Below are 27,010 nucleotides of genomic sequence, written 5' to 3'. Positions count from 1 at the left end.
TGGATTTACTTATTCTTACTGAGCCTTGATAGTACAATGACTCAATGGCCTCGTGCTTGGTCCATGAATACCTCGAATTCCAAGCTTTCTTTTATAGTCTCTCACTAGGTATCTCTCACTTGCTCTGCATCATTGGCATGATATCAGAAAACTATTCACGAGTGGCTTATGAAAGAAGCACGTGCCTTATTGAAAGCACCTGAGGCAATTGCAACCTTCCAGTTTCAAGTAAAATGTTCGAGTACTCTTCTTCATCACCTTCCCAACATCCTTCTGGAAAACTGAAAGGTAACACTCAACCCATTTCAATCAACAGTTTCCAGCATCTTTTCACTATCGTCCCTCATCTTCTTATCTTCCCGAACCCATATTTCCCTCTTCCGAAATGGAGGCCAAACAAAAGGCCGCAAATGTGCCTGCGCCAGGAGTTGCCCGCGATGATCAGAAAATGGGCCTGATTCTCAAGAAACTCATTGGTAAGAGATATCTGATGATAAAAAGATGCGCTTTCACCAACAGTATGTATCATTGTTAGACCTCGATATCAGCTCTATCCAGGGAACCGAAGCAGAGAATGTGGACCCCAAGACTATCAACGATAGTACTCCTGACAAAAACTCCGATGAAACCTTTGACACCCTTCTTACCAAACTTCAAACTGGCATTGATATCCAGTCTCAGTCTGTCAAAACCGCCGATGCTAAGGCGAAGGCCATTAGTGACGGTATACCCTCTTCGTTCAAGACCATTGAAGATCCCACAAATGCCGTTGAATACGCCAAAGCCAATCTTGGGGATGCTGAGTTTATTCTCACCTTCATTGCTGAGGCTCTTTTCCGTGTGAACAAAACGGTCGCGGACATACCCCGTATCAAGGAGAACCTGGAATTTACCGAGAAAGTTCCCAAGGAGTACCCCGAGAAATACGGCGCGCTCATCCACAGCATTGACCAGCTAAGTGAGGATGTCCATAAGCTGAAGACTCTCTTGGCAGACACTATGACACAATTGATTGGCAACAAGGAAATCCTGATTGCAATGATCAAGAAACACCTGCCATCCTGGGAGGATAAACAGACTTCCCCAGTCAAAGATGCAAAGAGCGCTTTCGCTGCTGAGGATGAAAAGAAAGACTCAATCCAGGGCCCTGCAGTTTCCCCTATCAGGGAAGAATGAAAGGTCTAGCAAAGATGTCACATTCTTTCTAGTATGCATTGATCCAGCAAGCCATGTTCGCACGACCTTCGATTCGCGACTTTGTTTCTTACCTTTTCCTTTTTTTCACTTGCCTGCGTCTTGGTGCATTCAGAGCTGTCTTCGTTGAGATTCATTTTTTTTTCTCTACTGCAGGACTCAGTTTAACACCTGCAAGTTGTGGAGGCTCCTGAACTTGAACAGCGTTCGGTGAAAAAAAAAAAAAAAGGAGGATCCACGTTTCTGCTCTTGACTTTTCACTAGCATTCATCCATGCGTTTCCAATGTGTTCCTTTATTCAAATATTGCTAGTTTTTATCAAATTTGAATATTTTTTTTTTTTTAAAAAAAATCTTACTATGCATTCATGCTCACTAGTATGGTAAACAAAGATGCGCCACGGCCCACGGGTATCGGGTATATTCTATCCGATCGTCCTCGAAGGGCTGGTTTTAGTTTTAATAGTACTACATAGTCTACTTTTAAGGCAATGAACATAGCCCGTCGTTGCAATAGCTTAAATCCGTGGGCTCCGGCGCAAGCGTTTCTACTATACATAGTCGTCGTTCTCTCTCTCTTCAAGTTGCAGTTGTTAAACATTGTGAACACCAGTGGACTATCTCAAATTCACAACCTTTGAATCCTCCCACCAATATTTGAAAATGGCTGAACAACAAAAACCAATGACTCTTCATCTGGTCGGAGTTGGAGTCACCCATTCCATCGCCCCAAAAATGCACAACTATATTGCACAATCTCTTGGTCTCCCTTGGACATTCTATTCAACAGAGTGCGCGACATTACAGGACTTGCTTGAGCTTGGCAAAAACCCCACTACTGCTGGATTGGTGGTTACAATGCCATACAAGAATTCTGTGATGAACCAGTTGGATGAGTTGGATGAACTGGCTATCATCATTGGTGCTTGCAACAATGTCTATTACAAGAATGGCGAGACAAGACGGCTGTGTGGAACGAACACCGACTGGAGAGGAATTAAGGGCAGCCTTTTAGAGAAAGGAAACGAAGCCGAGAGACCCTCCGAGACATCGCCTGCTTCGGCCCTGATTGTCGGTGCTGGTGGTGCAAGCCGTGCAGCCGTTTACGCTCTTACGGCTCATCTCCACTGCCCCAGGATCTACGTTCTGAACCGTGACAATCAGGAAGTTCTCGACCTTATTCGTGACTCAAAACGCCTTCCCCTTGTTCCTGAGATTATCCACGTCAAAACATTGGAGCAAGCCAAAGAGCTAGACATTCCCTACTACATCGTCGGGACAGTGCCGGACTTTGAACCAACAACAGAGTCTGAGCGTACTGTGGCTTCGTTACTGGAGCATTTTCTCTCTCGACCTAACAAAGGTGTTGTCCATGACATGTGCTTCAAGCCACGAAGAACTAGAACTATCAAGTTGGCAGAGAGTTTGGGCTGGCCTTGTGTGGAGGGAACGCATGTTATCGGGTACCAGATCGAGGAGCAATGGCGTCTTTGGGCTGGAGAAGAACTTGTATCTAAGTTGGATCGTGAAGGAGCATGGAATGTCTTGATGCAGGCGGCTGAAGAAAGTACAGCGATTAACTTTTAACTTTTGGTAGTCTCATTTTTGAATAAATCCATATTTGAAGTTCAAAAGTTGAAAGTAGTACTATGATTGGGAATTCAATAGTAGTAATACCAAGTAACTCAACCTTGTTGCCAGTAAAACCTGGATTGTACTAGGAAGATTCTGGACTCGTTCAAAACCTACATGCATCTATGAAATATCAATACTCCAGCATAATAGTAATACCTACGACGTGCTTAATCTGCACTGGCAATTTCTGTACAACATAGCGGATCAAGGAATCTGGGGATACGTGGACATGATGTGGCGACTCTGGCGAGTCTTCGGTTATAGACTTATGCGTGCTTCGTCTCCGCATTTCGCTTTACCCGAAACCCATCAAGACTATAAAGTGAGTTTCTGAATATCATTTCTCGAAAGATCCAAACGGTTTCTCTAAGACTTACAACTTGCATCGAAAGCATCAAGAATGCCAGATTTCCATTCCCTCCCTGCCGGGTCTCGTCCCGCCCACGCCATCCGCAACAATGGACCTGACTCCTTAGTCCTGGAACGGGCTAAGCTCCGCGAACTTGCCGAAGGCTGGCCTTGCTATCGGTGAGTCACACAAAGGCCGACGTAATCCTATTTATATGCTGATCTGTTTAACTAGGGATGCATGTGAATGGGAGAACTTCGAGTCCATATTTCACGACGATGCCCAAGTATACACAACCTGGTCAGGCAAAGTGTCATACAAAGACTTCATCGCAGCTTCCAAGGCCGGTATGGATGAAGGCGCCTTCATCATGCACCGTTGTCATGGCGTCACAAGTGATATTACCCCCGAAGCGACGCGCGCTGTGACCAAGGTGAAGGCTACAATCACCCAGCGCTTCACTATCGACGGGTGCGAAGTTGATGCAGAGGCAGATTGTCGCTTCATTTTCTTTTTTGAGAAGGTTGATGATCGCTGGGGTGCACGATTTGTCCGACACTGGTATGAAAAGGACAAGCTTCTTCCTGTTAATCCTAACAAGATCCCTAAGATCGATGAGGAGAAGCTGTACTCTTACCCTGAGGGGTTCAAATGTCTGGCTTACTGCCAGGAACTGACGATGGGAGTTTCTGTGCTGAAGGATATGCCTGGGCATCGACGACATGTTGGCACTGTAAATGGAGAAAAGCATGACCTTCTCTATCACCAAGCGAAGGATTGGTTGGATGGAAAAGACATCAGTGTTTAAAAATTGACACCTGTATAACTTGAGGAAATGAATATTCATGATTTCAAATACCAAGCAAAAGGTGCGAAGAATAAATTCAAATGTTTAATGGTAAATCTAACGGCAAAGCTCAATGATTTATTGTTCATGATTCAACATTTGAATAAATGAGAGCTTTATTCAGGGTTCAGATCTAGTCTAGCTGCAATCTTTCCTGAAACTTCTTCCAGGCCTGGATTCCCCGAGAGGCATGCTCAACTGGAACATGATCACCCTCCTCTGCCATGGTTCTAGAAAACAACTCCATAGAAACATAGCCCTCATAACCCAATCCCGAGATGACCGCACGAGCAACATCCTCTACAGGAAGGTATGCACCGCGATCCTCCTCATACATGAATGTCCTTGCATTACGGGACCAACTCATCCTAGGAGGCTGGCCATCGACATGGAAAGGATGACCAGTAACCAAAGGTGATTCCATTCGCTCTGCATCGACGACTTGAATATAGAAGACCTTGGCCAGGTCTACCTCCTTCACCAGTTTCTCCAACGATTCTTTCAGATCGGCATCTGCATTAGGTGTTTTACCCGTTGGCGATGCAGGATCCGCCCACACTCGACCCGCGATATTGAAAGTATCCAGACACATACCAAAGTTGGGTCTATCAACCCGCTTTGTGACATCCCAAAGCTTCTCCCATGTATCAATATGGGTGCTCCAGCACAGATTCTCGTATGCAAAGCGAACAGGAGGATTCTCGGCAGCACCCATATCAGCTACCTCCCGAAGATCAGCAACAATGATGTCCAGATCATCCGTCAGCTGCTCTGCTGGTAAGAAGTTGGCAGGAATTTGAATAGTCGTGGTATGGAGTGTCTTGGCCAGACGTAACCAAAACTTCATTTTTTCGATCAATTTCGCATGTTGCTCTCGATCCTTCAGACCGTCATAGAATATGAATGGTTGTAGACCAATGATATCAAGGCCTAGTCCTTCACAAACAGACTGGGCGTGTTCTGCTGCCTTGAGTATATCCTCTGAGCTGGGAGAATCAGAGCCACTTATTTTGCGAGCAGCATATTCGAGATCCTCGTAGAAGATCTCCATGCCTTTGAAGCCGGCGCTTGCCGCTTGTTGGAGCTTATAGTCAAGGTCATGGAGCCACGCTCGGCCCAGAGAGCAGCTCATAATAACAGGTTCGTATTTCATGATGAAAGTGGTGACGGTAGATTTTGGGGAATATTTTCAATCTCAATCTTGATCTTCACTTGAAATAGGTGGTAGATCTGATGGGCATACCAAAATTAATAATTAATAATTGAATCATAGTTTAATGCGGGGGTGGATATACGGCTAAGCTCCTATCCTGATTCCAGACTCCAGATTCCAGATTCCAAGATCCATTCTACTACATGATTACAAACCATCGGTCGATCAGCTCGGCGTGAGGGGTATCATAGTTCGAAAGATTGGCGTCTTTCAATTAGAATACTCAGGAATGCATTTTGTTGATATATCAGAGGAATGACTTCATCCGAAGCTGATCCTATGAACATCTCATAGATGGCTCCACATAGACTGACTGTAGTTCAAATGCTCCAACGCAACTCTCCAAGTATGAATTGTAGATGAAGTATCTTGGATTTCGAGGTTATCAGGAAATCGAGTGAATAATCCCTAATATCTCATCATTTCTCTTCCAATGTTCCATCCTATTACTGTTGACTGAGTATAGTATCGGTTAAGTTCTATGCCGATCACATGACTTACTAGCCACGCTCATTCACGCGTCATGACTATTCGGAATGTACTACGGAGTATGTCAATGTCAATATGAATACACAGTCGTAATGTCAAGTCCACGACCATCCAAGCGGCGACGCATATACCGTGCTTGTGACCAATGCCGACGACGTAAATCAAAGTGTGATGGGGAACAACCGATATGCTCCATCTGCAGCTCCGCAGGCCGAGATTGTACCTATCAAACTGGCGGAGGCCGACGAGGACTTGCCCCTGGATATGTCCGAAGCCTGGAAATAATCCTTGGGCTTGTTTGTCAAAATGTACCCAATACCGAAGCAACAATTCATGGCATCCTGTTTGACCCACCGGGCAAGAACTTTTTTCGGAGCAGGCAGGCAAATAATGCCTTGAACGCCTGGAGGAACTCCAAGTTGTCCAAAAATGTATCTCATCTACTTTCGCCGAATGAGGACATCAATGATGATCTGGATTGGGAACCCTCGGAGGACAAAGACGAAGATGAACGCATGGATGATGAGCCAAATTCTCAACTTGAAGTCATCGAGACTGTTGAAGTCAACGAGACTACACAGTCTGCACTACCTCGGTCAGAGCAAGTACAAGCGCCTATACTTCAACAATCAAATCCGTTCAATATTCAAGTTCCAGAAAACACACCTAACTTGCTGGATTTTTACTTCACATACACGCATTGTTGGTTCCCAATTGTTGAACGTCGGGAACTACTTCGGGCTATGCACCTTGGCCCTGGGCTTGCAGCATCAGGAACGTCTTCGTCGCTGATATTGTTGTGGTCTGTCATTTTATACTCATCAATTATGAGCAATACGAACATTCCAGGTCTGCCGACTCCCGCAATAATTCAACTTTCCATCCAGCAACAAGCACTAGCCAATTGGGAAAGCCTCGAGCTAGGCCACATTCAAGCAATGCTAATGCTTACTTTAATACATATTGCCGCCAGCAATGTTTGTCTTGCGTGGAGCTTGGTCGGGCAAGCAACGAGAATGCTCTTAACATTTTCCCCGGCTGCAAAGAAGCATCGATTCACCCATACATTCAACGGAGCCGTCTTCCTAGAAAATATCCTGTCCGCCACGCTTGGAAAGACACCTGGTCTCCCACAACATGAGCAATCAAAACCAGGGCCAGTCGAGGAGGATGATGTAGATGAATGGGATGTGTGGACCGCATCTCGTGCCAGTGTCAATGGCAATCGCAAAGCTCCGGCCCCTTTGCGGGCGCTGAGCACCTTCAACGCTATCCGAAACATCATGACCTATCTCTCTCAAATTTTATCTCAGCCTGTTGATTTGATTAATACAAACGAGCTGCTTCATCAAATTACAATGCAAACCCGACCCTACCGCAAACAGGATGATGCCCATCCACCTGCCTCAATTCTACATCTAACTTCCACATTCACAATTCTTACATTGATTCGCAGAGGCGAACAAATTTTACCTGATATCGTGGAGCTGTGCATCAATAATGTTCATCTTCTTCTTGATTTACTGGATCATTACCAAGAGATCATTGGTGAAGTACGCCCATCTCCACTGGTTTACTGCTTTGCTCTCCAATGCCAATATTGTGTCAGTCTCGTCGCCGCAGCGTCAGACAGCAACGACAGAGAAAATATTAACAGACGACTTATGAACTTTTTGCAACCTATTCAATCACCCAGTGTTCAAACAAGCTCCAATCATCTTCATCAGCCCCTCGTCTCGAATTACGTAGGCCATGAAGATTTGCTTCACGGAGTGGCCGCGAATACTTCACAACCTCTTGTCAATGAATCGATCAATCTACAGGTGACTGATAATTCAGCCATGGAAATATCAATGCCTCCCCCAAGTCAGGATATCAGTACTGTTCCTGTCGGATTAGAGGGATACGATGCCTTATTTGAGGAAATAGTCTCATCCTTTCCCTCAAGCAGGCAAGTGCTTATTCTCCTTCCCTGATTTTCATGGATGTTCTCAGCTAACTATAATTTAGACAAGAGCCTGTATTTGCACATAATCTTGGTTTCTATGATGGAGACCTGGACACAGACTTCCTAGCCCATCTCCAACACCCACCGGCAAGCTGATGCTGAAGATAGCTGGCATTGGCATCTTGAGAAACCATTATGGGGCGATAGAAATGAGCATTCCTTAAAGAACTACAGCGATTTAAGACTATTCTCAACATTATCGGTTAATTTCATTACCGATCCCAACTCGGCCAAGGAATCGGACCTCGGCATGTATATAGAACTATATAAGCCTTCACAAGATACCCAATATTCGAATACTTCAGACCATTAGAAGCATCATCAAATTCTCAAGATTATTGATCCAATCGACCTCAAGCTCAGCAGCAATCCAAGTTACTTGTTCAAAATGCCTACAATCCTCCTAATCAATGGACCCAACCTCAACCTCCTGGGAACCCGCGAACCCCATCTCTATGGCTCAACAACCCTAGCCGACGTCGAAGCCAACGCTAAAAGCCTTGCAAAAACCAAGAACATCACACTAGAGGCCTTCCAATCCAACCACGAAGGCGCAATCGTCGACCGAATCCAAGAAGCTCGTGGGAATGTCGATGCGGTACTCATCAATCCCGGTGCACTGACACATACTAGTGTTGCAGTCCGCGATGCATTGCTGGGTGTTTCAATTCCGTTTATTGAGATCCATATTACCAATATCCATACTCGGGAGGCATTTAGACACCACAGCTATTTCTCCGATAAGGCAATTGCTTGTATCATTGGGTTGGGGGTTTATGGCTATGAAGCTGGAATTGAGTATGCGGCTCGCCACTTGGTTCAAAATGTTTGATGGACTGGGTTGATGAATCGGGGGAGCGATTATTAGTTGAGAACGAAGCTTGCAGTGTACCTAGACAAAATATTATTAAATCGCATATGAATGGATACTAGTGCCTATTTCCAGAGGCTCTATGTGATGGATACGAGTATGGACCATGTTATGTAAACTGGAGACGAATTAATTATCACTGAGTAAAAATAGCTCTCAGTGGCTGATCATATTCGTTTCAAATAGAAAAACAGGCTTCTAATCAAACACTCGGAAAAATCATACAATTATACATGGGTGAAATCCTCCTTCATCCCTTAGCGTCGTCGGTGCTATCAGCATTGAAATCACTGGCACTACCCCGACGAAGGGAGAGGATATTCTTATTCGCCAACTCATCAGAGGCTCGTTCAGAAGCTCGCTCAGCAGCACGCCATCGGTTAACTGCCTGTTCGACATCTTCGAACATCTCCCGCGAGTCCTGAATGATACCACCCTCATCACCGTCAGCAGACTGGGTGCTCTCGCGAGAACCACGATCATTGATCATCGGGAAATGAGGACCAAAGTCACGCTCAGGAACAGGGTTGAACATTATCGCATTGGCAAACATGCGAATGAACTCTTTCTCTAGTTGAGACGAGTTCACAATACCCTTGGAGAGGAACAAGGTCTTCCGTTTTGGGCAGCATGAGAGCATTGTTCTTAGATGAAGCTCCAACACCAGGTGCTGGAGATTCACCATCGGCTGCAGGAGTGCTGACCGCTTCTGTCGCACTGGCCACAGCCTTGCTACCTTGATGGACGGCAGACTTAATCGACTTCAGGTCCTGGGGGCGATAGATCAAGTCATGGTAGCCTGGAGCATCACGCTCACCCAGAGGCTTGGCGAAAATAGAAGCTAGCTTATGTGTAGTCACATCGTTCAAGATGGGCGCCGCTGTCCGATGGAAACCACGGGCACACATGACGTAGCGAGAATTATCGAATTTCGGGGCCTCTGGGGCAACGGACTCCTGTTCTGCTGATTCACTAGGCCCTCGCTTACGCTTTGAGCGGTTCTTAGGAGTTTGGTCATCAGGACTAGACGCCGCACCCTTCGGACGCCTTGACGTGCGGCTATCATCAGCATGGGCTGGAGATGTGTCGCGAGAAGCTGATGCTGCTGATCTGGCTTGACTTCGTGTCGAGGCGGAGCTTTCTGCACGCTTCCGGCGACTTGTGGTAGATTTTTCGATTTTGATATTTGCTGGAGGCTTGGTATCTGGTGCAGTCTGTCCTCGTCGGGTAGTCTTTTTCTCCCGGGGAGGTGAGATATTCATAGCATCAGGAGAAGGGGCTCTCTCACTGATTGGACTAACATCCTCGGGCAAAGGCCGAGGTGGCGATGCTGGAGACTCTGGAATACTGAGCCGGGGAGTTCGCTTCCATGGCGTTGAAGAACCCGGTGTATCAATGGAAAGGCGGGGCCGTGAACTTCGTGATTCAGAGAATGAGGAGATGACAACACTAGGTGTTTGTGACAGACGCGGACGACCAATAGGGACAGGCGTTTGCACTGTAGATGGGGCTGGGGCGGGGGTACTGGGGAGTGTAGAGGGGATAGAGGGTTTATGTTGAGATTGGGGGATTTGAGCGGGAGGTGGTAGGGGGTGTTTGGCAGCTGTGGCGCTGACCTGAGGGGTAGTAGTACTGGGGGAAACAGCGGAATATGGAGAATGAGGTGGCGCATCAAGCTGCCACTGCTGGAAGGTTGGCTTAGGAGCCGGGGTGACCGCCGGAGCACCTGGCTTCCCCACAGCTGGAGAAATTGCGGGGATGGGGCGTGGTGCAACCTGGGATGGATGTGTAGGTCGAGACGCAGTAGAAGGGGTCGCCGGAGCTACTGGCACTCGAGGAGCGAGTGGAGGTGGAGCCGGTGCCTGTAACGCAGGAGCAGTCTGGCCAACCAGTGATGGCGGTTGTGGTTGCGACACTGGCACTGGCGGTTGCCCGGCGGGTTGAATAGGTGTCGGTTGTGCTTCTTTCGTAGTCTGTGTAGATACGGGTGGTTTGGTCGTCGATATCTCCGTTGGTTTCACTGGTAGCATCGCAGCTGGTGGAATTGATATTGGACCGGGATGGCTGCGTCGCGGGGTTTCGACCTTGACACCCACTTCTGTCGGCTCAGTTTGCTCGGGTTTCTTCACTGGTAGAGCAGGAGAAGGCGCTTCTGCTGTGACCGGAGCCTCTGGTTTCTGTTGAAGCTGCTGCAACTGCTCGTTCATCAAATCGTACCTTCGTTCATCCTCCTTAATCTCTTTCGTCACCAGAGCTCTGTATCGCGCATACAGGTGTGACACCAGTTCCGGTACCCGGACGGCATGGCTGACTCCAGTTGATCCTCCATCTGGACGTGGACTAGAGATCTTGCGCTTCTTTGAATTACTGGGACTGTCGTGGGGGAGACCATTGGGACCTTGATTCGCATCCCGATCATACCCGTCCCGCAATAATGTTGCATACAAGTCCTCCAAAGCCTCGGGGCTCAGTCGATCGGCGCTGAAATCGGCATTGTCGCGAACTAGTTGATTGTTGCTGAGGATGCTCGAGATGGACGCAAAACTGGCCGGGCGCACATCGGAGGTCGCCAGAGACTGGAAGAAGAGCAAAGATTCAAAAGGAGTGTAGGCCGACAGAGGAGGCATTCCCCATTGCCCGCCCGGGTGGCCGTTGGAGAGAAGGGATTCAGGGATGGGGGCCACGATGGTTGGTGGAGAGAGACACTTCCCCAAGGGTGGTTCTGGCGCGCGAAGATTTTCGATCGGGCTTGGCTGGAAACGGAGTTGGTCGGTCGCGGTTAGGAGTTGGCTGGAGCGGGTATGGAGGAGATTTTGGTCGATGGCACGCGACAAGGAATTAAGGGCAGATTTTCCATAAAGGCCACCAGACCAAGGAGCAGAGATGCGGAGATAAGACCTGAAGAGGGAATAGGGTAGATTGATTAATGGTCTTCCAAGGTTGATGGCATCACGACGAGACCGTGGACAGGTTGCAGGATCGGGATTACCTGTAATTTACAGTATTGTGTATTGTGATCACATGATTATGTTGCTAGAGTCACACATTCTTGGATCACATGACCCATGCTGACTACACCTTCCGAGATTCAATGGATGAAGTATGACGCCCTCTCTGTTTGTATACATCGCATCTACTTCATCCACTTTACCTGGGCAGTTGTTGTACTGTGACCTAATGGAGTACAAGTCAAATTGTCAACCGATCACGATCTTACCTCCGCCCTATCCGATTCCTTCTACATGTATATGTATCCTGCCATCTATGGAGTCCCGTATTTCGTACATCCATGAATCCACCATCTTACTACGGAGTACTAAATTTATACCTAGAACAGTAATGAGGCAAAACTCGATCCCAATAATAATTTCAGCCCCAAGTCTTCCCCTTTTTTATGATGATTTCTGCCAAAGTATGGAGTACATATCCATCTCTTCCTGAAACTACTCCGTACATGGATTAGACTCCCCCTTGACAGATTATCGAAACCAACCTTCTTCCCCCTTTTTTTTCCATCAAGCCCACTTAAGTGGGACCCCCATTTTATAGAAGCAAGCCCCTGAAAGGAACATAAGGTCACAAGTATCAGTATCATACAGCGTATGAATATAAGCAATGTAATATTTCCAAGTCCCTAGGGGGAAATCAATACTCTGTTTGGAGTGATATTCGGTGATAATGTAGCAAAAATGTCGATATCACATACTCCTATTTCTTTCCATGACGTGAAGAGCCCCCCCCCCCCCCCCCTTGTACCTGAGTTATACATGGTATTACCATGACCGAGCTTCCCCTTGCCGGAACCACTTTGGTGCGATGTTATTATGTACGATGAATCTCAATCATTATTACACTCACTAGTGTGGGCTACGATCGTCTTTCTAGCTTTTTTCATTTTATTTTTTTCCTCTTCCTCCTCCTCTCCTCTTCCCTCCTTTTCAATATCCTCAAGCTCGTACCTTAAACTCCTAAACCCGCAGACTCAGTCCGTGCTTCAACTGATATCCATATATCTCCGGTAAGAGAGATCCCGCCCCTTTCACGTCCGTGACAACCCCCCTCCCGTTCCTTAGGGGGACTTCTTATCAGGCTTCCCGAAGTATACAAAAACCACTTCCTCCCAACTGACAACCCCTTATAGCAAACCTCGATCGTCGATCACTGTAAGAATCTTCCGGTGACTCTTGGCTGGTCCTGGTCCCCACGATCTACCCGCATACTACATCCCTTGTGCCATTCCTAATTTCTGGCGTGCCGCCCCGCCCGAGTCGCCCATACCCCACGAACAAAGAGGACATACTCTTGTTCCAACGTCGCCGCTTGAAAGAATCCAAAACTATAAGCTTCAAAGCCAACATGTCCGACACAGAGCAAGAGTGGAAGCCCAAGGGTCGACCCCAGTCGTGCGTATTCTCCAACTTGCTCCAAACGAAACCACCTCCTTTATATATGGCTGATCAAGACATGGCAGGACCATGGCACAGGCTTTCTCGAGCGCGCTGGATAGCGCTTTCATGCTGGACAGCGACGTGAACCACCTTTCTCAGACCATCGATCAGAAGTATGTATTCGTCCTAATAAACAAACATACGTCGAACTCCATATTTGCGAGCCGAACCTCGAATTTAACCCCGACAATATTTTGTTAAATAAGAATGGAATAACTAATCAAAATATACAAACAGGAAACAACAGATGATAATTCAAAGCCGAGAGCTCGAGGCCTTGCAACAGCGCATTCGCGAGGCCGAAGAGCGCCTGAAACGCCAGGCCGTCACCAACGGCGCACCACAGTCCACTCGAGGAGGACAGGCCCAGACAGCCGGTAAGGATGAGTCGTCTTGATCATCCCCCTGCCACTTTGTATTTCATTCAACAAACAAAGCTGCTGGTTCCATTTTATTCTGTTCTCTGGAGAAAGATAGCCGACAAGGAAGGCTGATGCGAACCACGTAGTTCCGTGCCAGGATTCCGAATCCCACTCTATCGATATTCACTTGCACCCGCAACAGGTTTCGCAAGAACCAACGCAGGAGGTGCAGTAGGGATTGGTAATATTGTGATGGTGCTCCGTGCGATTCGCTCTCTTCTTTCTTTGCTCTTGATCACCAGCACTACGGAAACAACGGGAGACTGAACTTTGCGAGTTTATCTTTATTGTTTGTTTATCCTTTATTCTTCGCTCTTTTGGCTCCCCTTTCTTCAATTCTGCTTTTTTTTGTTCTTGTTATACCTCTCCGAATGGACCAAGCCAGGGCCATGGTTCGGATACAATCTCCGTCCATTATCAAAATGGTTGGTTTCTGCTTGGTTCAGATCGGTCCTACCACGCCCTGGTTGGCGCGCTTCCTTTTTGTCATTTGCAGTCTCGTTCATTCTCGATTCTGTGTCTTCCTGTCTATTATTTTTGTTTTGCATATCATTTAAAGCAACCCCATCACCATTTGTATCTATCTGGGCCCCCACCGGTCTGGAGCCCCTCGTTAGCACTGCTACGGCGTAATTTGAGTTTTTTTTTTTTTTCGTCATTTTGTTCTTTTTCTTTACGACTCAAGCCTAGAGCTGTATGCCATTCTTTCAGTGAAGTTGATGAGTCGAACACCGAAGTATTCCGGGGTCAACCCCACACTTCCGAGGTTATATTAGAGCAAAACATACTGACCCCAATATCTTTTGGGGCCATTATTGACCCCTTGCATGAAAAAGGCAGCTACTTCGAGTGGATCTCGGATGCGCCGAAGAATATAACTTTGGAAATCAAAATATGATATGGTCGTGCAGGTTGATACACAGCCCTCCAGGGCTGAAGGTCTACATAGTCCCAGTTGCGGCATTGCATATCTGCTCGGGTTACTCCGTACTCCGCAATGAGTATTGAAGACATCAATGGATACATTCAGTTGCCATATCTAGTAATTCATCTTTACGGGTATTACAATTTCATGGCACTGCACGTTTCGTCTCTTGTTTCATGGTGTTTCATCTTGTGCCTTGCTACTCGTCTCAAGTTGCTGACCCCCGATGAAACACTTACAGCCGATGTCAGATAAGCCGAGTGGTTTCAATAAATTGGGCATTTAGCCCGGCTACACTCATCCGGATAGCTCCTTTGGCATGGTCCCATACCTATTAGAGGGATGAAAATTGGAATCTTCCCAGGTTAGAGCAATGAGGTAAAAAAATGTGTATTGTGCAGGTTCACAAATAATGGAAACAAATCGAAAAATGAAAGTGCCAGAGAATCCAATGGGATATCCCCTTTCTACTTTCACCAAACGCTACCGTTCATGCGGGATGACGCTATATCTAACCACATCCTCCCCACAAATCTCAAGGGTTATTTTACATTTACAAAGCATCGGTCAGAGCCTTGTTCATCTTGGCAATCTTGGAAGAGACGCTCAGGTCGATGGTGCGGTCACCGATCTCGACAATGAGGCCACCAACAAGGTCGGGGTTAACCTAAGAATCTTAGTTGCTTATTCTACCAGAAAGGACATACTCTGTTGACAGTACTAACCTTGGTGACAACCTTGAGCTTCTTGCCCTGGCTGAACTCGGACTTGGAAACGGCCTTCTCCAGACGGGAGATGGTCTTGGCATCGAGGTCCTACGTGGTCAATCGACATTAGTTCATTTAAACCAAAACCGGGATTGCATCCCAACAAAAAAACGGCAAGCACAACATACCTGAGCGCTGGTGATGTTCAGCTCGACCTCGCCGCGGTAAGCACCCATCAGGGTAGCGAACTTCTCGCAAACACCCTCAAGGGAACCGAGACGGTTGTTCTCGGCAAGGGTCTCGAGGAAGTTCTTCATGATATCGGCCTTGTCGGCACCGGCAACCTTCTGGAGCTCCTGGACGATCTGCTGCTTGTCGGCGTTGGAGAGAGTGGGGGCACCGAGGATGGTACCCAGCTTCTTGTCGGCCTTCAGGGTCTGGCCGAGGGCAGCGATAGCCTTGGCGGTCTGGTCAAGGGCAGCAGACTTGCTGGAAGCAGTGAACTGTAGGGAAGGAACAGAAAGCAATTAGACAATCGTCGTATAAAAAAGCATACACGGCATATATGCATATATGTTCCATCGTGAAAGCTTCCATTTTCGATATTGAAAACAGAGGGGGTCAACGGGAGGGGCGGCAGTGATCGCGCAGTCGCGAGGAAAAACATATATCGTGCAAGCCGGATCATGGGATAAATCGAGAGCATACCAGAGCAGTGGCGTAGGTGCCGTCAACACCGAACAGGGTAACAGGAGGGCGGACTTCCTGGGCCGGGGTGGCATAGGTGCGCAGACCCATGACGGCGGAGCGAGGCGCGGAGATCTGCTGGGCGGCACGGAGGCCGGAGCGGGCGACACGAGCGGACATCATCGTGAATTGATTGTGAGGAGAGCCTCGGAGGAGGGAGGTGACCAGGAGAGTTGAGATGGGGGTAGATGCGAGCGGCGGTCGGGTGCGTCGTGAAGGTTGAGTTGAAGGTCCGACTTCTTCCCGTATCACGTGGTGCTTGCTGAGGTAAGCGGCCCGATTTTCGCTGTTATCCGAACGGCAGATCAGACTAAGGCTCATATTTATCAGATTCATTTCTCCTTTTTCACCAGAAAGAGCTCGGAATATGAATGATAAAAGTAACGGAATTATAAAGGGTTGATCTCCAAAGATGCGGTCCTCACATTACCTGGTGTATAGTAATGCTACTATCCCAAGTCATTTTGTGCTAGTAGTCCTACCAACCCGAAGTTGAAAGCCATGGATATACTACCTCGCACAATACCAATTTAAACCGAAAGATATGCCATTATTTTAATAACTTCATAAGAGAAAAAAAGGAATACACAATCGACATGACAATATCTCGGTGCTTAATTGAAATGCCAAGATAAGTGAGCCGGGGATAAGTACATCAACTGGGTAATGTATGCTTCACGCCCAAAACGCCATAGAGACTCCTGCCTGCCTTCTCTCCACCAGAAACCCTGGTCAACAGGATAAGGTTAAATGCAAAGACGATCCTCATGCAGAAAAAAAGAAAGACCATGATTCCCGTCATACTGAAACATCGCGAGACAAGCACTCAGTCGCTACGCAACATGCTGTCCACCAAGTCGCCCAGTGGCCCCCAGTAATCCTTCCCGCTAGCCAATTTGTGTTCGTCGATAAATAAGACGTAGTGCTTGAAGCTAGTGTTAAGGTGAGGCTCAAGGCCAAGGTGCACCACTACTGGGTAATGGTGGCAGTAGACATGGGCGTATACTCGGTACAGGCGCTTGAAGATCTGACGGAGAAGACTAGGGAAGCCTTTAGGGAAAGGCATGCCTGTGATGCCATATTCAATGAGCAATGTATCTTGAGAGGGATGTGTTTATATTAGACGTACCAATTCGGCTGGGGAACATCTGCTCGTTGTCAATGTTGCCTTGCACCCAGGTCAACAAGTGCTCAATGTACTCTGGGGCAGACATCTTGGTGGGCCGCTTGAAGTGCTCTGAGTCCTGCCAGAGATATTCAAATTCATCGGTAGCCTTCATCTCGGGGCATGTCTGCGGTGAACAGAATTCGGTTAAAGATCCGTAGAGAAGGTTGATCTGGTTGTAGAAGTCGACGACTGGAATTCGAGGGTGCTGTATTAGCATGAGTGTATACCAAAGCGGGATAAAGATTTGACAGACCGTTGACGGCGAGCCATTCATTCAAATCTTCGCCCTCGGGGAGCTTCACAGCCTTGCGGAGGCTGCCGCTTCCTAGAGTGGCTTCGGCGAACTGTCTCAGCTGGTAGCTGTTGGTGCCCTTGGCGGCGGATCGTGGCTTGAAGGGGGCTCTCGTCCGCGCATTACTAGGAGGAGTCAGTCCAAAGCAACCTTGTTTAAGTGCGCGCACAGCAGGCGAAAGATAAGAAGGAGGTTCTAGAGCGGGAACATGAGAGGTACGGGTAGTCTGATAGAATGAGGGGCTCAAGCTTAAAGAGGGGGAGCGCTTCGGGGAAGATTGAGAAGCGCGAGAGGCTGTAGAGGAATGAACAGGGGTTGGAGGAGCGGGGACAGACATGGTGGTGATTAATGAAGACATCTTCAATGAGGGCAGAATCCCTTGGTGTTATTTGCGGCGGGGTGCTGATCGCGACGTGCCTACATTCCAACGTCAAAATAGTCAGCTGGTGTTCCTAGGGAATGAGATAAGACATGCCTCACCTAGTACGTCAGGTTAATGAACTTTGAAGAATTTGCGACACCAAAATTTTGAGACAACGATCGACGATGCGTGAGTAAGAGCAAGGGAAAGAAGTGCTATCGGGCTCAGCTGCCAAGTGCTCCACCACTTTGATGATAGTGGATTGGGAGATCCATGGATGCGCCGCGCGTTGCCCCAGTTACCCATGTAAACTACGTCAGGTTAATTTCTACTATAGAGATGATAGAATTGATTAATATTTGAGAAGAGCAAATTTAGTTGCGCGATAATTGTGATATGAGATTTAGGGGATTTTTATTTATTTAGTTTTAGGATGAGTAAATGGCTCTGGGCATTAAGAGTAGGTATGTACACCCGACGGATATGGGTGTATGACCTCCAAGGACTGTGTGGAGCACTGATCGAATAGTAAAAGACACTGCACACCATAAAAGATTAAAAGAAAGCCATTAAGCTATATTAACATTTTACGTGATACAAAAAATATATGCTTACATAGGACTCTATTTGTAGAAAGCTTCAGAAGTTGTAAGTAACCTTGGTAGAATTCTACTTCTAGTAGTAGACTAGTAGTATTACTCTCATAATTATCTCGCCTTTGAGTCCCTCTTATATTGATTATCCCAGTGAGCGCATTAAAAAGAGGTCCTTGAATTGAACCTATTTAAACGATCTATATCTTCTTTTCTTTCTCCAAATGTACCTTCGACCCCAGCTCGCGCGGCATCTCCCCATTCTCCGCCATCTCATTCAACACCCGCTCAGCAACCTTCATTGCATCCACACCAGCAGGAGCACCACAATAAACTGTCGCATGAAGAATAGCCTCCCGAATCTCAAGCTCACTCAGCCCATTATTCCGAGCACCCCGAATATGAACCGCCAGTTCCGGTCCGCGATTCAGAGCCATGAGCATGCCGATATTGAGCAGGCTGCGATCCCGTCGTTCTAATCCCGGGCGTGTCCAGATATTTCCCCACGCCCACTCTGTGATGAGTTCTTGGCCCGGTCGAGAGAATTCAGTCGACCCATTTTCGAGTGCTTTATTGACGTAGGATTCACCGACAACGGCCCGGCGGACTTTGAGGCCTTCTTCGAAAAGTTGATGGTGCAGGTCATTGAACTTGGGATCGGTGGACATTGTGGAAATGCTAATGAAGGGTTTCTTGATGGAAGAGTTGCTAGAGAGAAGCTCTAAAAATTGAGTGTTGTGAACTGGAGATAAATATGAATCGAAAGAAGGCACGCATCGACTGTCTACTTTCGATTGGACGCATAGCCGAGGTTATGCATGTCGTCGCCCATGACCTCATGGTTGGCGGGCACATATGGACACGGACAATGTTCCTTAACCCCACATTGATTTTAAACTAATTATTTAATAGGAAGAGTCAAAGAAACGGTTGGAAAAGCAGAAAGACCATTGATTATATTCCTCCCCGGATTCCACAAGCAGGAGAAGATACTCTCAATTATCAGCTCTTCCCAGACGATACGGATGTTGAATCAAATACTATCTCCAGAATAGAGATTCCAAGCTTGAACTTGAAAGAAAGATATAATCACAAGAGTTCTATTCCTCTCTTTGCTTCTTCTCCCCTTGCCAGTCTTCAATGCCACCAAGATAGCGAAAGACAACCCTCGAATCTAAATCCTTACATCGCACATCCTCACTGGCTCCTTCATAGATCCTCAAGCCCGCTCCACCAAGTACATTCACAGCTTCAACCTTATGAGCCATTTCAACCGCCAACGAAAAATCCTTCTTCATCAATTGGACCTTGAACCCGTTTCGATATCCGTTTGAAGAAGGTGCCTCAGGATAGACACCAGGGACAGGACAAAACCGATCACAGACGGTATTCTGAGCCGTGCCAGCCGCATAAACTTTAGCTAGGACACGGGGATCCAGCCCGGAACGCATACCCATATCCATTGCTTCGGAGCAGGCAATAGCTATGATACCGGAAAGATAATTGTTGGATAGTTTGGCGGCGAGTCCAAGAGATGGACCTCCACATGGAATGACTTGAGATCCCATTAGAGATAGTAACTCTACCAGCATCGGGAGCTCTGGATTACTTTCTTCGTCACAACCCAGATAAAAGGCGATTTTTCCTCTTTTAGCCCCAATAACCCCACCGCTGACTGGTGCGTCGTAGAATGATGTTGACGGGGAGAGGTTTGCTATATGATCTCTCACCTCGAGGAAACTGGCTGTGTCGATGGTCGAGCAATCAATGAGCAGTTTTCCTGCGATATCGCCAGAGCAAATTCCATCTTCTGAGAGGTATACTTTCTTAACATGATGTCCTTCAGGTAGCATTGTAAAGATTATTTCCTAGAGAAGTCAGAAATTGTCGAGTTTTAGATACTCTTGGACCCATGTTGACCTACTGAACGATCTGCGACATCTTTTGCATTCACGCATTGAATGACCTTATGGGGGCATTTTTCAAATAATTCTGTCATAAGTGGTGTGACAATATCAAAGACGTAGATTCTCGTGGTTGCTGGTAGCTTCTCTGTTAGATGAACTACCATCCACATCCCCATGGCCCCTAGACCAATAAAACCAACTGAGTCTATATGACCGAGACTCATTTGGTATAGTTTAGTCTTCAAAAGAATAGAAAAGACAGGTATCAGCTATTGACTAGTATTATTTCCCTAAATTGAAGTGCTTCTGAAGATGATGTCAGGTCGGGGATTCGGTGCATGGCTTACACCTGCAAGGATGTTGCCACAGCCTGAGAGAGGGGTAGGTCAATGCTCTTGGTTTTCCCGTCCCAAGACCCTGTGATTACACCGGACTGTCATTCAAGGTACATTTGTCACAAATTCTGTCATAGAAAAAGCAACATGTCAGACGAATGGTAGTGTGTGGGGCAGGAAACAGTAGTGGTGGGCAACTTGACCGCGGGGACAACATGAGAGACGAGTAGCAGGTACCATTGAATCAAGTATTAATAGCTGATAGGCAACCCTGAGGTGCTTAGAGCTATAAATAGTGATAATTCAAGAACTGAAATGACGACAAAAACCCCCACGTCATGGGCTTGAGTCTTGAGTCTATTTCCCCGCAACACTATCAAGGTCTAACGTGGAGATCCACAGATCTAGAAATAAGAAGAAACACGCAGTAAAATTGGATCAGACTAAACATCGCATTGGAAATATTGAGATGCAATCCACGAAACCTGAAGTTTATGTAAAAGTCTCTGCTCTCCAGTCAGGTCATCTCACCTTACCAGATCGATTCTTCATACATCCAGCCTCCGAAACAGCAAGAAGGACAGTCCCATCATTATCCTTCCTTATCGGACATACCAACCCCCAAACTAAGAGAATAACGAGACTTCTCTTCGATCTAGGACTACGTAACCCAACTAGCAAATATCCTATTCCCATCCAAAACCACATACAAAATCGTCAACCCTTGACCACCGAGCCAGATGTGGTACAAAGTCTAAGCAAAAGAGGTCTCTCACCATCGGATATTGACTATGTTATTTTCTCACATGTATGAGTCTCTGATCTTTCCCATGTGCAATGTTCGATATCGACTAAAATTCTAAGATACACTGGGACCATATCGGAGACCCCAAAGTATTCAATACAAGTACCTTTGTGGTTGGACCTGGAACCTTCAGTCTACTAGATGGAAGTGAATCCCGATTATGAGGAGGACATTCATTCTTCGAATCGGATCTTTTACCCCCCCCAAAGAAGATTCTACGATCCCAAGTTTCTGCCCAGCGTGGAAGGAGTATGGTATTCTCCCTCGAACGATAGACGTCTTCCATGACGGGAGTGTCTTGTTAGTTGATGCTCCTGGTCATCTTCCCGGACATTTGAATATCCTTGCACGCGTTGAGGAGAGTAAATTCGTTTATCTTGCTGGGGATGCATGTCATGATCGGCATCTTTTGAGAGGAGAGAAAAGTATATCGGAATGACTCGATGAGGGAGGTCATGTATGCTGTATTCATATTGACAAGGCAGAAGCTGAGAAGACTATTGATATGGTAAGGGGTCTGGAAGAACAGGGAGTTGAGGTTATATTTGCGCATGATATTGAATGGGAAGAGAACCCCGAGAATCGAGAAAGATTCTTTCACTGATCAAATGAAGGTCAGGATGATGTTCACCGATATGAATTATCGGCTGCTTTCTCATGCTAATTGATTTTACGACTATCATAGCCCTGGAGGTAATATGTGGAGTAGTTGACAATGAAGACAAATTACTAGTATGTATTTAAGATCTCAACGGAGCTGATAGCCTTTGACAACAGTAGGCTAAATCAGTAAGACCGTTTTCAAAATTTGACATAGACCAGACAGTAGTGCCAGGCCACAGCTTATGATAACAGAATGCAACAAACATATCCACAAGTGGATGAGGGGGAATATCTAGATCAAGTAAAAGAAGCTGCCCGCACGGCAGGCACCAAAGAGCCAGAGACATCACCTTAGATGGCGTGTCCTTGGTTTTCTTCTGGAAGGTGTTCACGGACAGTTTCACCATATACTGTCAACGGGATGGAAATTTCAAAAGATTCACAACCCAAATGCTCCATTGCAGAAAACGTTTTGCCTCGGTCATCAGAAGAGACGACCTCGAGTAATTTCGTTCCGGAGGGTCCTTGGGCATCCTCATTTAAGGCATTTGGTGTGACAAACTCAAAGCGCAGGTCCCAATCGAGTGTCACTCCACTGGTGAGAATCGTCGGGGTGGCAGCAACAGGGATAGCAGGGCTGAAAACCACACGAGTGGCATGAAGGGTATTCTCAAACAAGGACGCATGAATGCGACGCGTAGTTCTGTGTATACTTGCATTTGATCGGACAGCCAAAGTAGGGACTACTTTCTCTGATGTCTCCAACGATGCACGCACAGCATAACATGGGATGGCAGCGTTGCCGAAATCCACAGTTGCAATAATGGTTTCACCAAGTCTGTGTACAGGTCGATTCAAGACGACCACCGCAATACGTCGACCGTCGCGAGCAATCTCAAATCTGTTTGGACTTCGTCGAGATTGAACAGCTTGATTGCTGCGAAGAATAGCCATATCAATAATGTCCTTACAGGACAACACTTGGCGAGGTCCGTCATAGCTTGTCCGTCTCTCTGGAAGAGTACCAGGTGGGAAAAGAGAGTTTGAGCGTGCACGCTGTTCAAGGATCTCATCCACATAAGAGAGAAAGTCACCAGCCGAGTTCCATAACCCACTCAAACTTTGGGGTTGAGAAATAACAGGCGTATCAGGCCCAACCTTTTGGACCTTCGCTTCATCACGTAAAAGCACATAGGGAGACATCAAGTCATGCCCTAATACATCTCCTTTATCTAATGAAAAGTTAGAAGGATCAGATTAGAATGAAACAGACTTTCTTCTTACCATTCACTCCGCTGTACACACGAAAAGGAATATTGATGCGGTTGACTCGCTGGACATCGTTGGGGCCACTAGGCCGCTGTGTACCGATGACTAGATTATAAGAAATCTTAATGGCTTTCCCTTTATGACTCGCCGGGAGTCCCCTGGGAAGCGAAAAGGAGAAGGAATAGGACTGCTCTTCCCCAGGCGCCAGTCGTAGATCGACGAACAGAAGGGACTGAGGGGTGGATAGCAATGGGATCGATCGTGACGAGGCAACGCCACGCATTTCACGAAGACCATCAAGCTCATTGGTTGACAGGAAGCCATTTATGGATTCTTCAATGGCATTCCACTTCAGCGCACCCCAAAAGCCACCCCCTTTACGCGACCGATCAGAGTTAGAAGAGTTCGATCGTCCAGGAAGTCCACCTGTGCCCGCTTGACCACCAACGACACCCTTGCGTTTCACTTCGTCAAAAACAGACTGGTTGACTAGCGAGCCGTCAACTGTAAAAGATGCACTAATTTGCGCATAGCCCATCAGCAGCGCCTGGCTATCTGCGGACTTAGATGGGGCCACAACGGTCGAGAAATGTCGACCATGTCGAGGAGGAGGGGGCGCACGCGAGCCTTGCGCTGAGTAGTTCGTATATTCAGATGCCAATGTCTCCGTCGATTGATCACTAATGGAGTAAAACTCGGCGCTGCTTCTGCTACTCCCATTCACACTTGTGGCTGAGATCACTCGCGCAAGTTGCTGATGGGACGGGGGACCTAACACTGATCCATCCTTCGTGGAAACTTTCGCTGGGGATGGAATTCTGTCGGATTTTGGCGAGGGGGTTAGGGCGGGGCGAGCTTCGTTCGGGCCAGGAGGAAATTTGAAATCGAAGGACGGCAATTGGGGTCTTCTTGCAGAGCGCGGAGTCTCCTTTGCAATGGCAGGGCTGTTTATGGTGGATCCAGCACGGCTTTCACGACCAAGGTTGTTGGTATCGACCCTCAAATCACTTGGGGGAGCAGACTCGTCAGATTCTCTTAGTGGCAAGCCACGCATGGGTGCTCTAGCTGCTACACCAGGGTAATATGTTAGTTCATGGTTTTTCTTTGTTCGTAATCGCGACAAGCCCACCTTTCTTGTAAGAATCATCGTAGCTATCGTTCCTTCTAGGAGAGACTTGGAGACTCGCTGATCGCCCGTGAGCCCTGACAGGCTTATTGCGGTTATAGTGTGGCGAGGGCGAGTGATCTTGCTGACCCTCGCTATCAATGGAAAAGATAGATACAGATCGTTTATGGCTGTGGCCGGGTTGCCAGCTCCGGGGGGTAGAGGAGGGGTTGCTGGCGGGCGGGAAGCTATGAGAGGTGCCGAGCGGGGAGCTCAGGGAGGAGACAGTGCGATGGTTGGCAGGTCTTCGCGGGGATCCGATGGAGTATGAGCGGCGACCAGAGAATAGACCCTGCGATGACTTGAATCCAAAGAACGAGTCATTGTTATTGCTGCTAACATGGTTCGCGACTCGAGACGCCTTCCGCTGATGGCCCTCGCCTCCAAAGTTGGCATCAGATTGGGTCTTTGCTACATTCTTGAATGTGATAACGCATTCCACATTCTCGCCTGCAAAGATTGTTTGGTCCTTCCACTTAACGAAGACCTGGATATTCGACGGCATGGCGGCTCCGTGTCAGCATGGGGGATCGGCAGCTGTGGGCTGTAAGGCAGATCTTTAACGCCGTTGCGAGTCCAAGAAATTGACGTCGAAAGTCACAGGCGACCTAAGCGATGCGTAAATAGCAATGTCGACATTCGAGGGAGATCATGTTGAAAAGGCCATGGTAATCGACCGACGCAAGGTCGAGGTGCAGAGAGGTACGTGCCGAGGCGGAGATCAGGGAGTTGCGTGACGGCGCCTCCACAAGCTCGAGCTACGGGAGTCAAGTTTGCACCATATTGCCCATTTGAGCATTCAGTATAGCTCTATATACTAGACAACGCTCGAATTTCAGAAATTTATATGCATGTAGTTTGAATGTCTCCTTATGGCATGAATTTTAATAAGTGTAGGAATTAACATAATAGCAGCCCTGGAGACGTGGATCGTTTCAAATACATGGTATTCGTCATAGTTTCTATGGGAGAGAACGTTTGGTTTATAAGGATCAAAACGCCGGAACCATGACCAGAGAATTATTATAATACATTTTGTTTCATCTGCTAACGCGCAGGAAGGTCCAGGAATTGAAAATTCCCCAGAACAAGAAGCAGGCTTTCGCTATTGCTTGTCTTCCTTGCCTTCCTCGGGCTTATCGCCTTGCTCTTCCTTTGCATCAGAACCCTCTTGGTCCTTCTTCTTATCTTCCTGATATAACTTTCTAGAATCAGACAAAGATTGGGAGGATTTCGTCATTGGTCGAAGTCCAAGCTCGGCCATATGACTCCAGATCCTCTCATGTCTCTTTTCCCATCGTTTGCGTCGACTCTCCATCTCATCGCCAGATGGCTTCCATTTGCTCTTCAAGATGCGGCGGATTGATTCAGGTGAAACCTTGAATTCTTTGGACAGCACAGCGGTGGTGAATTTCTCAGGAGCACTTGCATGAAGCTGACGGATTCCATCCATGGCATCAGGAGACAACTTCTTTTGAGGATTCCAGCCGTCGGGGAATTTCTTGTCAAGAGCGTCTTTCTGAATTTGCCAGTGCTCAAACTTTTTTGTCTTTGGATGAAATTGATTCTTCTTGTCCGAGCTTTTGGAATATTTGCGATCGTAGGTCTTTTTTGTTGCGCCGTCGAATTTTTTGGGTTTGTTTGATGGGCGCTTGGGGGAATCGGATGAGTGTGAACTGGAATCGACAAGAGTTTCAATTATATCGTTGGAAGACTTAGTAGCAGAGCTTCCTTTTTGTTCAGGTGCTACATGTTGTTTCGGGTCGTGATAAAACGCAGTGGTCGAGCTGAATGACCTAGGTTGGTATGGTCGGCGGTGACAAGCAATTAAAGGGGAAGGGCGCTGGATTTGGGTGAAATTCGAGCGCAAGATTCCACGAAGCACTGTCGGTAGTGCTAAGCTAGCTGGAGCTGCACATTTGGAGGCCATGATGGGAGGAGTTATTGTCATGATGTAAAGGAGAACGCGCGCAGATAAAAAAGCGCAGGCAATTGACCGATAAGATAACAGAAATGTGGCCTACAATATTAGGTGTCAATCCAATCAGAGTTCCACGCGTCCCATGGTTGAATCAACGTCAACACCCATTATGTATTAGTATAGATCTCAAAGTTAGGATATTCGATGTTATTATTTAATACTATCATGTCTTCAACCCAAGTACTCCAAGTTGTAAACTCCCAAGGTTGCTCTTCTGTACTTTTCAAGTTACGAGTAGTCAACTGGTAGTACTAGCAACTTGAATTTGAAATGTGAATATATATCATCCCGAGTAGTATTGAACTTTTGATCCCAACTTTCAAGTTATCCATGTTTACTACTAGTACCTATTAGCTAGTACTAGTACGTATCTAATTTTTTTTTCTTTCACTAGTATAGACCTTTGATCCCAATGATGTAGCAAATCGAATGGAATTAAATTAGATTAAAGTATAGATAAAGGGATAATTCTACCCCTGCAGATACACATGCATCTACTACCTAGTATAGAAAATGCAAGCCTTCAAGCATGGGCTTCAGAAACTTCGAAGACTCACATAAGCTTCGTCAGTTATTGTCGAAACAGCGTATATCAATTCCGAGATATCCGAGTGGCGATCTGAGAATATTTCCCACTACGTACTAGTATGAAGAAATCTTGACCTTCTAGAATCCAC

The 27,010-nt window shown here is 46.9% G+C and overlaps 15 protein-coding genes across 15 annotated transcripts; 7 read left to right on the top strand and 8 right to left on the bottom strand.

The window, feature by feature from the left end:
* Nucleotides 1–501: 501 nt before the first annotated feature.
* On the top strand, nucleotides 502–1,176 carry N7483_003970 (uncharacterized protein; the record flags this gene model as incomplete). The annotated part of the gene is made up of 1 exon (XM_057087407.1): nucleotides 502–1,176. One exon carries the CDS (start codon nucleotides 502–504, stop codon nucleotides 1,174–1,176), a length of 675 nt encoding a protein of 224 aa, XP_056947236.1.
* A 680-nt stretch (nucleotides 1,177–1,856) lies between these two features.
* N7483_003969 (shikimate dehydrogenase family protein) lies at nucleotides 1,857–2,780 on the top strand (the record flags this gene model as incomplete). The annotated part of the gene is made up of 1 exon (XM_057087406.1): nucleotides 1,857–2,780. The coding sequence occupies one exon, from the start codon at nucleotides 1,857–1,859 to the stop codon at nucleotides 2,778–2,780; it is 924 nt and encodes a 307-aa protein (XP_056947235.1).
* Nucleotides 2,781–3,228: 448 nt separating this feature from the next.
* Nucleotides 3,229–3,985, top strand: N7483_003968 (putative pathogenesis associated protein Pep2; the record flags this gene model as incomplete). The annotated part of the gene is made up of 2 exons (XM_057087405.1): nucleotides 3,229–3,356; nucleotides 3,412–3,985. 2 exons carry the CDS (start codon nucleotides 3,229–3,231, stop codon nucleotides 3,983–3,985), a joined length of 702 nt encoding a protein of 233 aa, XP_056947234.1.
* Nucleotides 3,986–4,157: 172 nt separating this feature from the next.
* N7483_003967 (sugar phosphate isomerase/epimerase family protein) lies at nucleotides 4,158–5,177 on the bottom strand (the record flags this gene model as incomplete). The annotated part of the gene is made up of 1 exon (XM_057087404.1): nucleotides 4,158–5,177. The coding sequence occupies one exon, from the start codon at nucleotides 5,175–5,177 to the stop codon at nucleotides 4,158–4,160; it is 1,020 nt and encodes a 339-aa protein (XP_056947233.1).
* Nucleotides 5,178–5,818: 641 nt separating this feature from the next.
* Nucleotides 5,819–7,830, top strand: N7483_003966 (C6 zinc finger domain protein; the record flags this gene model as incomplete). The annotated part of the gene is made up of 2 exons (XM_057087403.1): nucleotides 5,819–7,677; nucleotides 7,737–7,830. 2 exons carry the CDS (start codon nucleotides 5,819–5,821, stop codon nucleotides 7,828–7,830), a joined length of 1,953 nt encoding a protein of 650 aa, XP_056947232.1.
* A 292-nt stretch (nucleotides 7,831–8,122) lies between these two features.
* N7483_003965 (type II 3-dehydroquinate dehydratase) lies at nucleotides 8,123–8,566 on the top strand (the record flags this gene model as incomplete). The annotated part of the gene is made up of 1 exon (XM_057087402.1): nucleotides 8,123–8,566. One exon carries the CDS (start codon nucleotides 8,123–8,125, stop codon nucleotides 8,564–8,566), a length of 444 nt encoding a protein of 147 aa, XP_056947231.1.
* Nucleotides 8,567–8,855: 289 nt separating this feature from the next.
* Nucleotides 8,856–11,652, bottom strand: N7483_003964 (uncharacterized protein; the record flags this gene model as incomplete). The annotated part of the gene is given in 3 exon segments (XM_057087401.1): nucleotides 8,856–9,200; nucleotides 9,214–11,503; nucleotides 11,627–11,652. 3 exon segments carry the CDS (start codon nucleotides 11,650–11,652, stop codon nucleotides 8,856–8,858), a joined length of 2,661 nt encoding a protein of 886 aa, XP_056947230.1.
* A 1,309-nt stretch (nucleotides 11,653–12,961) lies between these two features.
* N7483_003963 (uncharacterized protein) lies at nucleotides 12,962–13,450 on the top strand (the record flags this gene model as incomplete). The annotated part of the gene is made up of 3 exons (XM_057087400.1): nucleotides 12,962–13,008; nucleotides 13,077–13,166; nucleotides 13,291–13,450. 3 exons carry the CDS (start codon nucleotides 12,962–12,964, stop codon nucleotides 13,448–13,450), a joined length of 297 nt encoding a protein of 98 aa, XP_056947229.1.
* A 1,503-nt stretch (nucleotides 13,451–14,953) lies between these two features.
* On the bottom strand, nucleotides 14,954–15,977 carry N7483_003962 (F1F0 ATP synthase subunit 5; the record flags this gene model as incomplete). The annotated part of the gene is made up of 4 exons (XM_057087399.1): nucleotides 14,954–15,067; nucleotides 15,126–15,215; nucleotides 15,296–15,610; nucleotides 15,816–15,977. The coding sequence occupies 4 exons, from the start codon at nucleotides 15,975–15,977 to the stop codon at nucleotides 14,954–14,956; spliced, it is 681 nt and encodes a 226-aa protein (XP_056947228.1).
* Nucleotides 15,978–16,680: 703 nt separating this feature from the next.
* On the bottom strand, nucleotides 16,681–17,672 carry N7483_003961 (Mob1/phocein family protein; the record flags this gene model as incomplete). Its single annotated transcript, XM_057087398.1, has 3 exons — nucleotides 16,681–16,922; nucleotides 16,984–17,211; nucleotides 17,276–17,672. 3 exons carry the CDS (start codon nucleotides 17,670–17,672, stop codon nucleotides 16,681–16,683), a joined length of 867 nt encoding a protein of 288 aa, XP_056947227.1.
* Nucleotides 17,673–18,468: 796 nt separating this feature from the next.
* Nucleotides 18,469–18,936, bottom strand: N7483_003960 (CMD-domain-containing protein; the record flags this gene model as incomplete). The annotated part of the gene is made up of 1 exon (XM_057087397.1): nucleotides 18,469–18,936. One exon carries the CDS (start codon nucleotides 18,934–18,936, stop codon nucleotides 18,469–18,471), a length of 468 nt encoding a protein of 155 aa, XP_056947226.1.
* Nucleotides 18,937–19,368: 432 nt separating this feature from the next.
* On the bottom strand, nucleotides 19,369–20,399 carry N7483_003959 (uncharacterized protein; the record flags this gene model as incomplete). Its single annotated transcript, XM_057087396.1, has 2 exons — nucleotides 19,369–20,136; nucleotides 20,193–20,399. 2 exons carry the CDS (start codon nucleotides 20,397–20,399, stop codon nucleotides 19,369–19,371), a joined length of 975 nt encoding a protein of 324 aa, XP_056947225.1.
* Nucleotides 20,400–21,475: 1,076 nt separating this feature from the next.
* On the top strand, nucleotides 21,476–21,919 carry N7483_003958 (uncharacterized protein; the record flags this gene model as incomplete). Its single annotated transcript, XM_057087395.1, has 2 exons — nucleotides 21,476–21,740; nucleotides 21,768–21,919. 2 exons carry the CDS (start codon nucleotides 21,476–21,478, stop codon nucleotides 21,917–21,919), a joined length of 417 nt encoding a protein of 138 aa, XP_056947224.1.
* A 350-nt stretch (nucleotides 21,920–22,269) lies between these two features.
* On the bottom strand, nucleotides 22,270–24,857 carry N7483_003957 (putative intracellular protein transport protein (Sat1); the record flags this gene model as incomplete). The annotated part of the gene is made up of 3 exons (XM_057087394.1): nucleotides 22,270–23,150; nucleotides 23,203–24,255; nucleotides 24,317–24,857. 3 exons carry the CDS (start codon nucleotides 24,855–24,857, stop codon nucleotides 22,270–22,272), a joined length of 2,475 nt encoding a protein of 824 aa, XP_056947223.1.
* A 600-nt stretch (nucleotides 24,858–25,457) lies between these two features.
* On the bottom strand, nucleotides 25,458–26,282 carry rrg9 (mitochondrial ribosome assembly protein RRG9; the record flags this gene model as incomplete). Its single annotated transcript, XM_057087393.1, has 1 exon — nucleotides 25,458–26,282. One exon carries the CDS (start codon nucleotides 26,280–26,282, stop codon nucleotides 25,458–25,460), a length of 825 nt encoding a protein of 274 aa, XP_056947222.1.
* Nucleotides 26,283–27,010: the final 728 nt, after the last annotated feature.

Source organism: Penicillium malachiteum (assembly GCF_028827825.1).
Source record: "Penicillium malachiteum strain IBT 17515 chromosome Unknown utg000002l:1.0-8849297.0:1.0-8852440.0, whole genome shotgun sequence".
Taxonomy (NCBI): Eukaryota; Fungi; Ascomycota; class Eurotiomycetes; order Eurotiales; family Aspergillaceae; genus Penicillium; species Penicillium malachiteum.
Note: the sequence above shows the minus strand (reverse complement) of the source record. Positions and strands in the feature narration are given on the sequence as shown.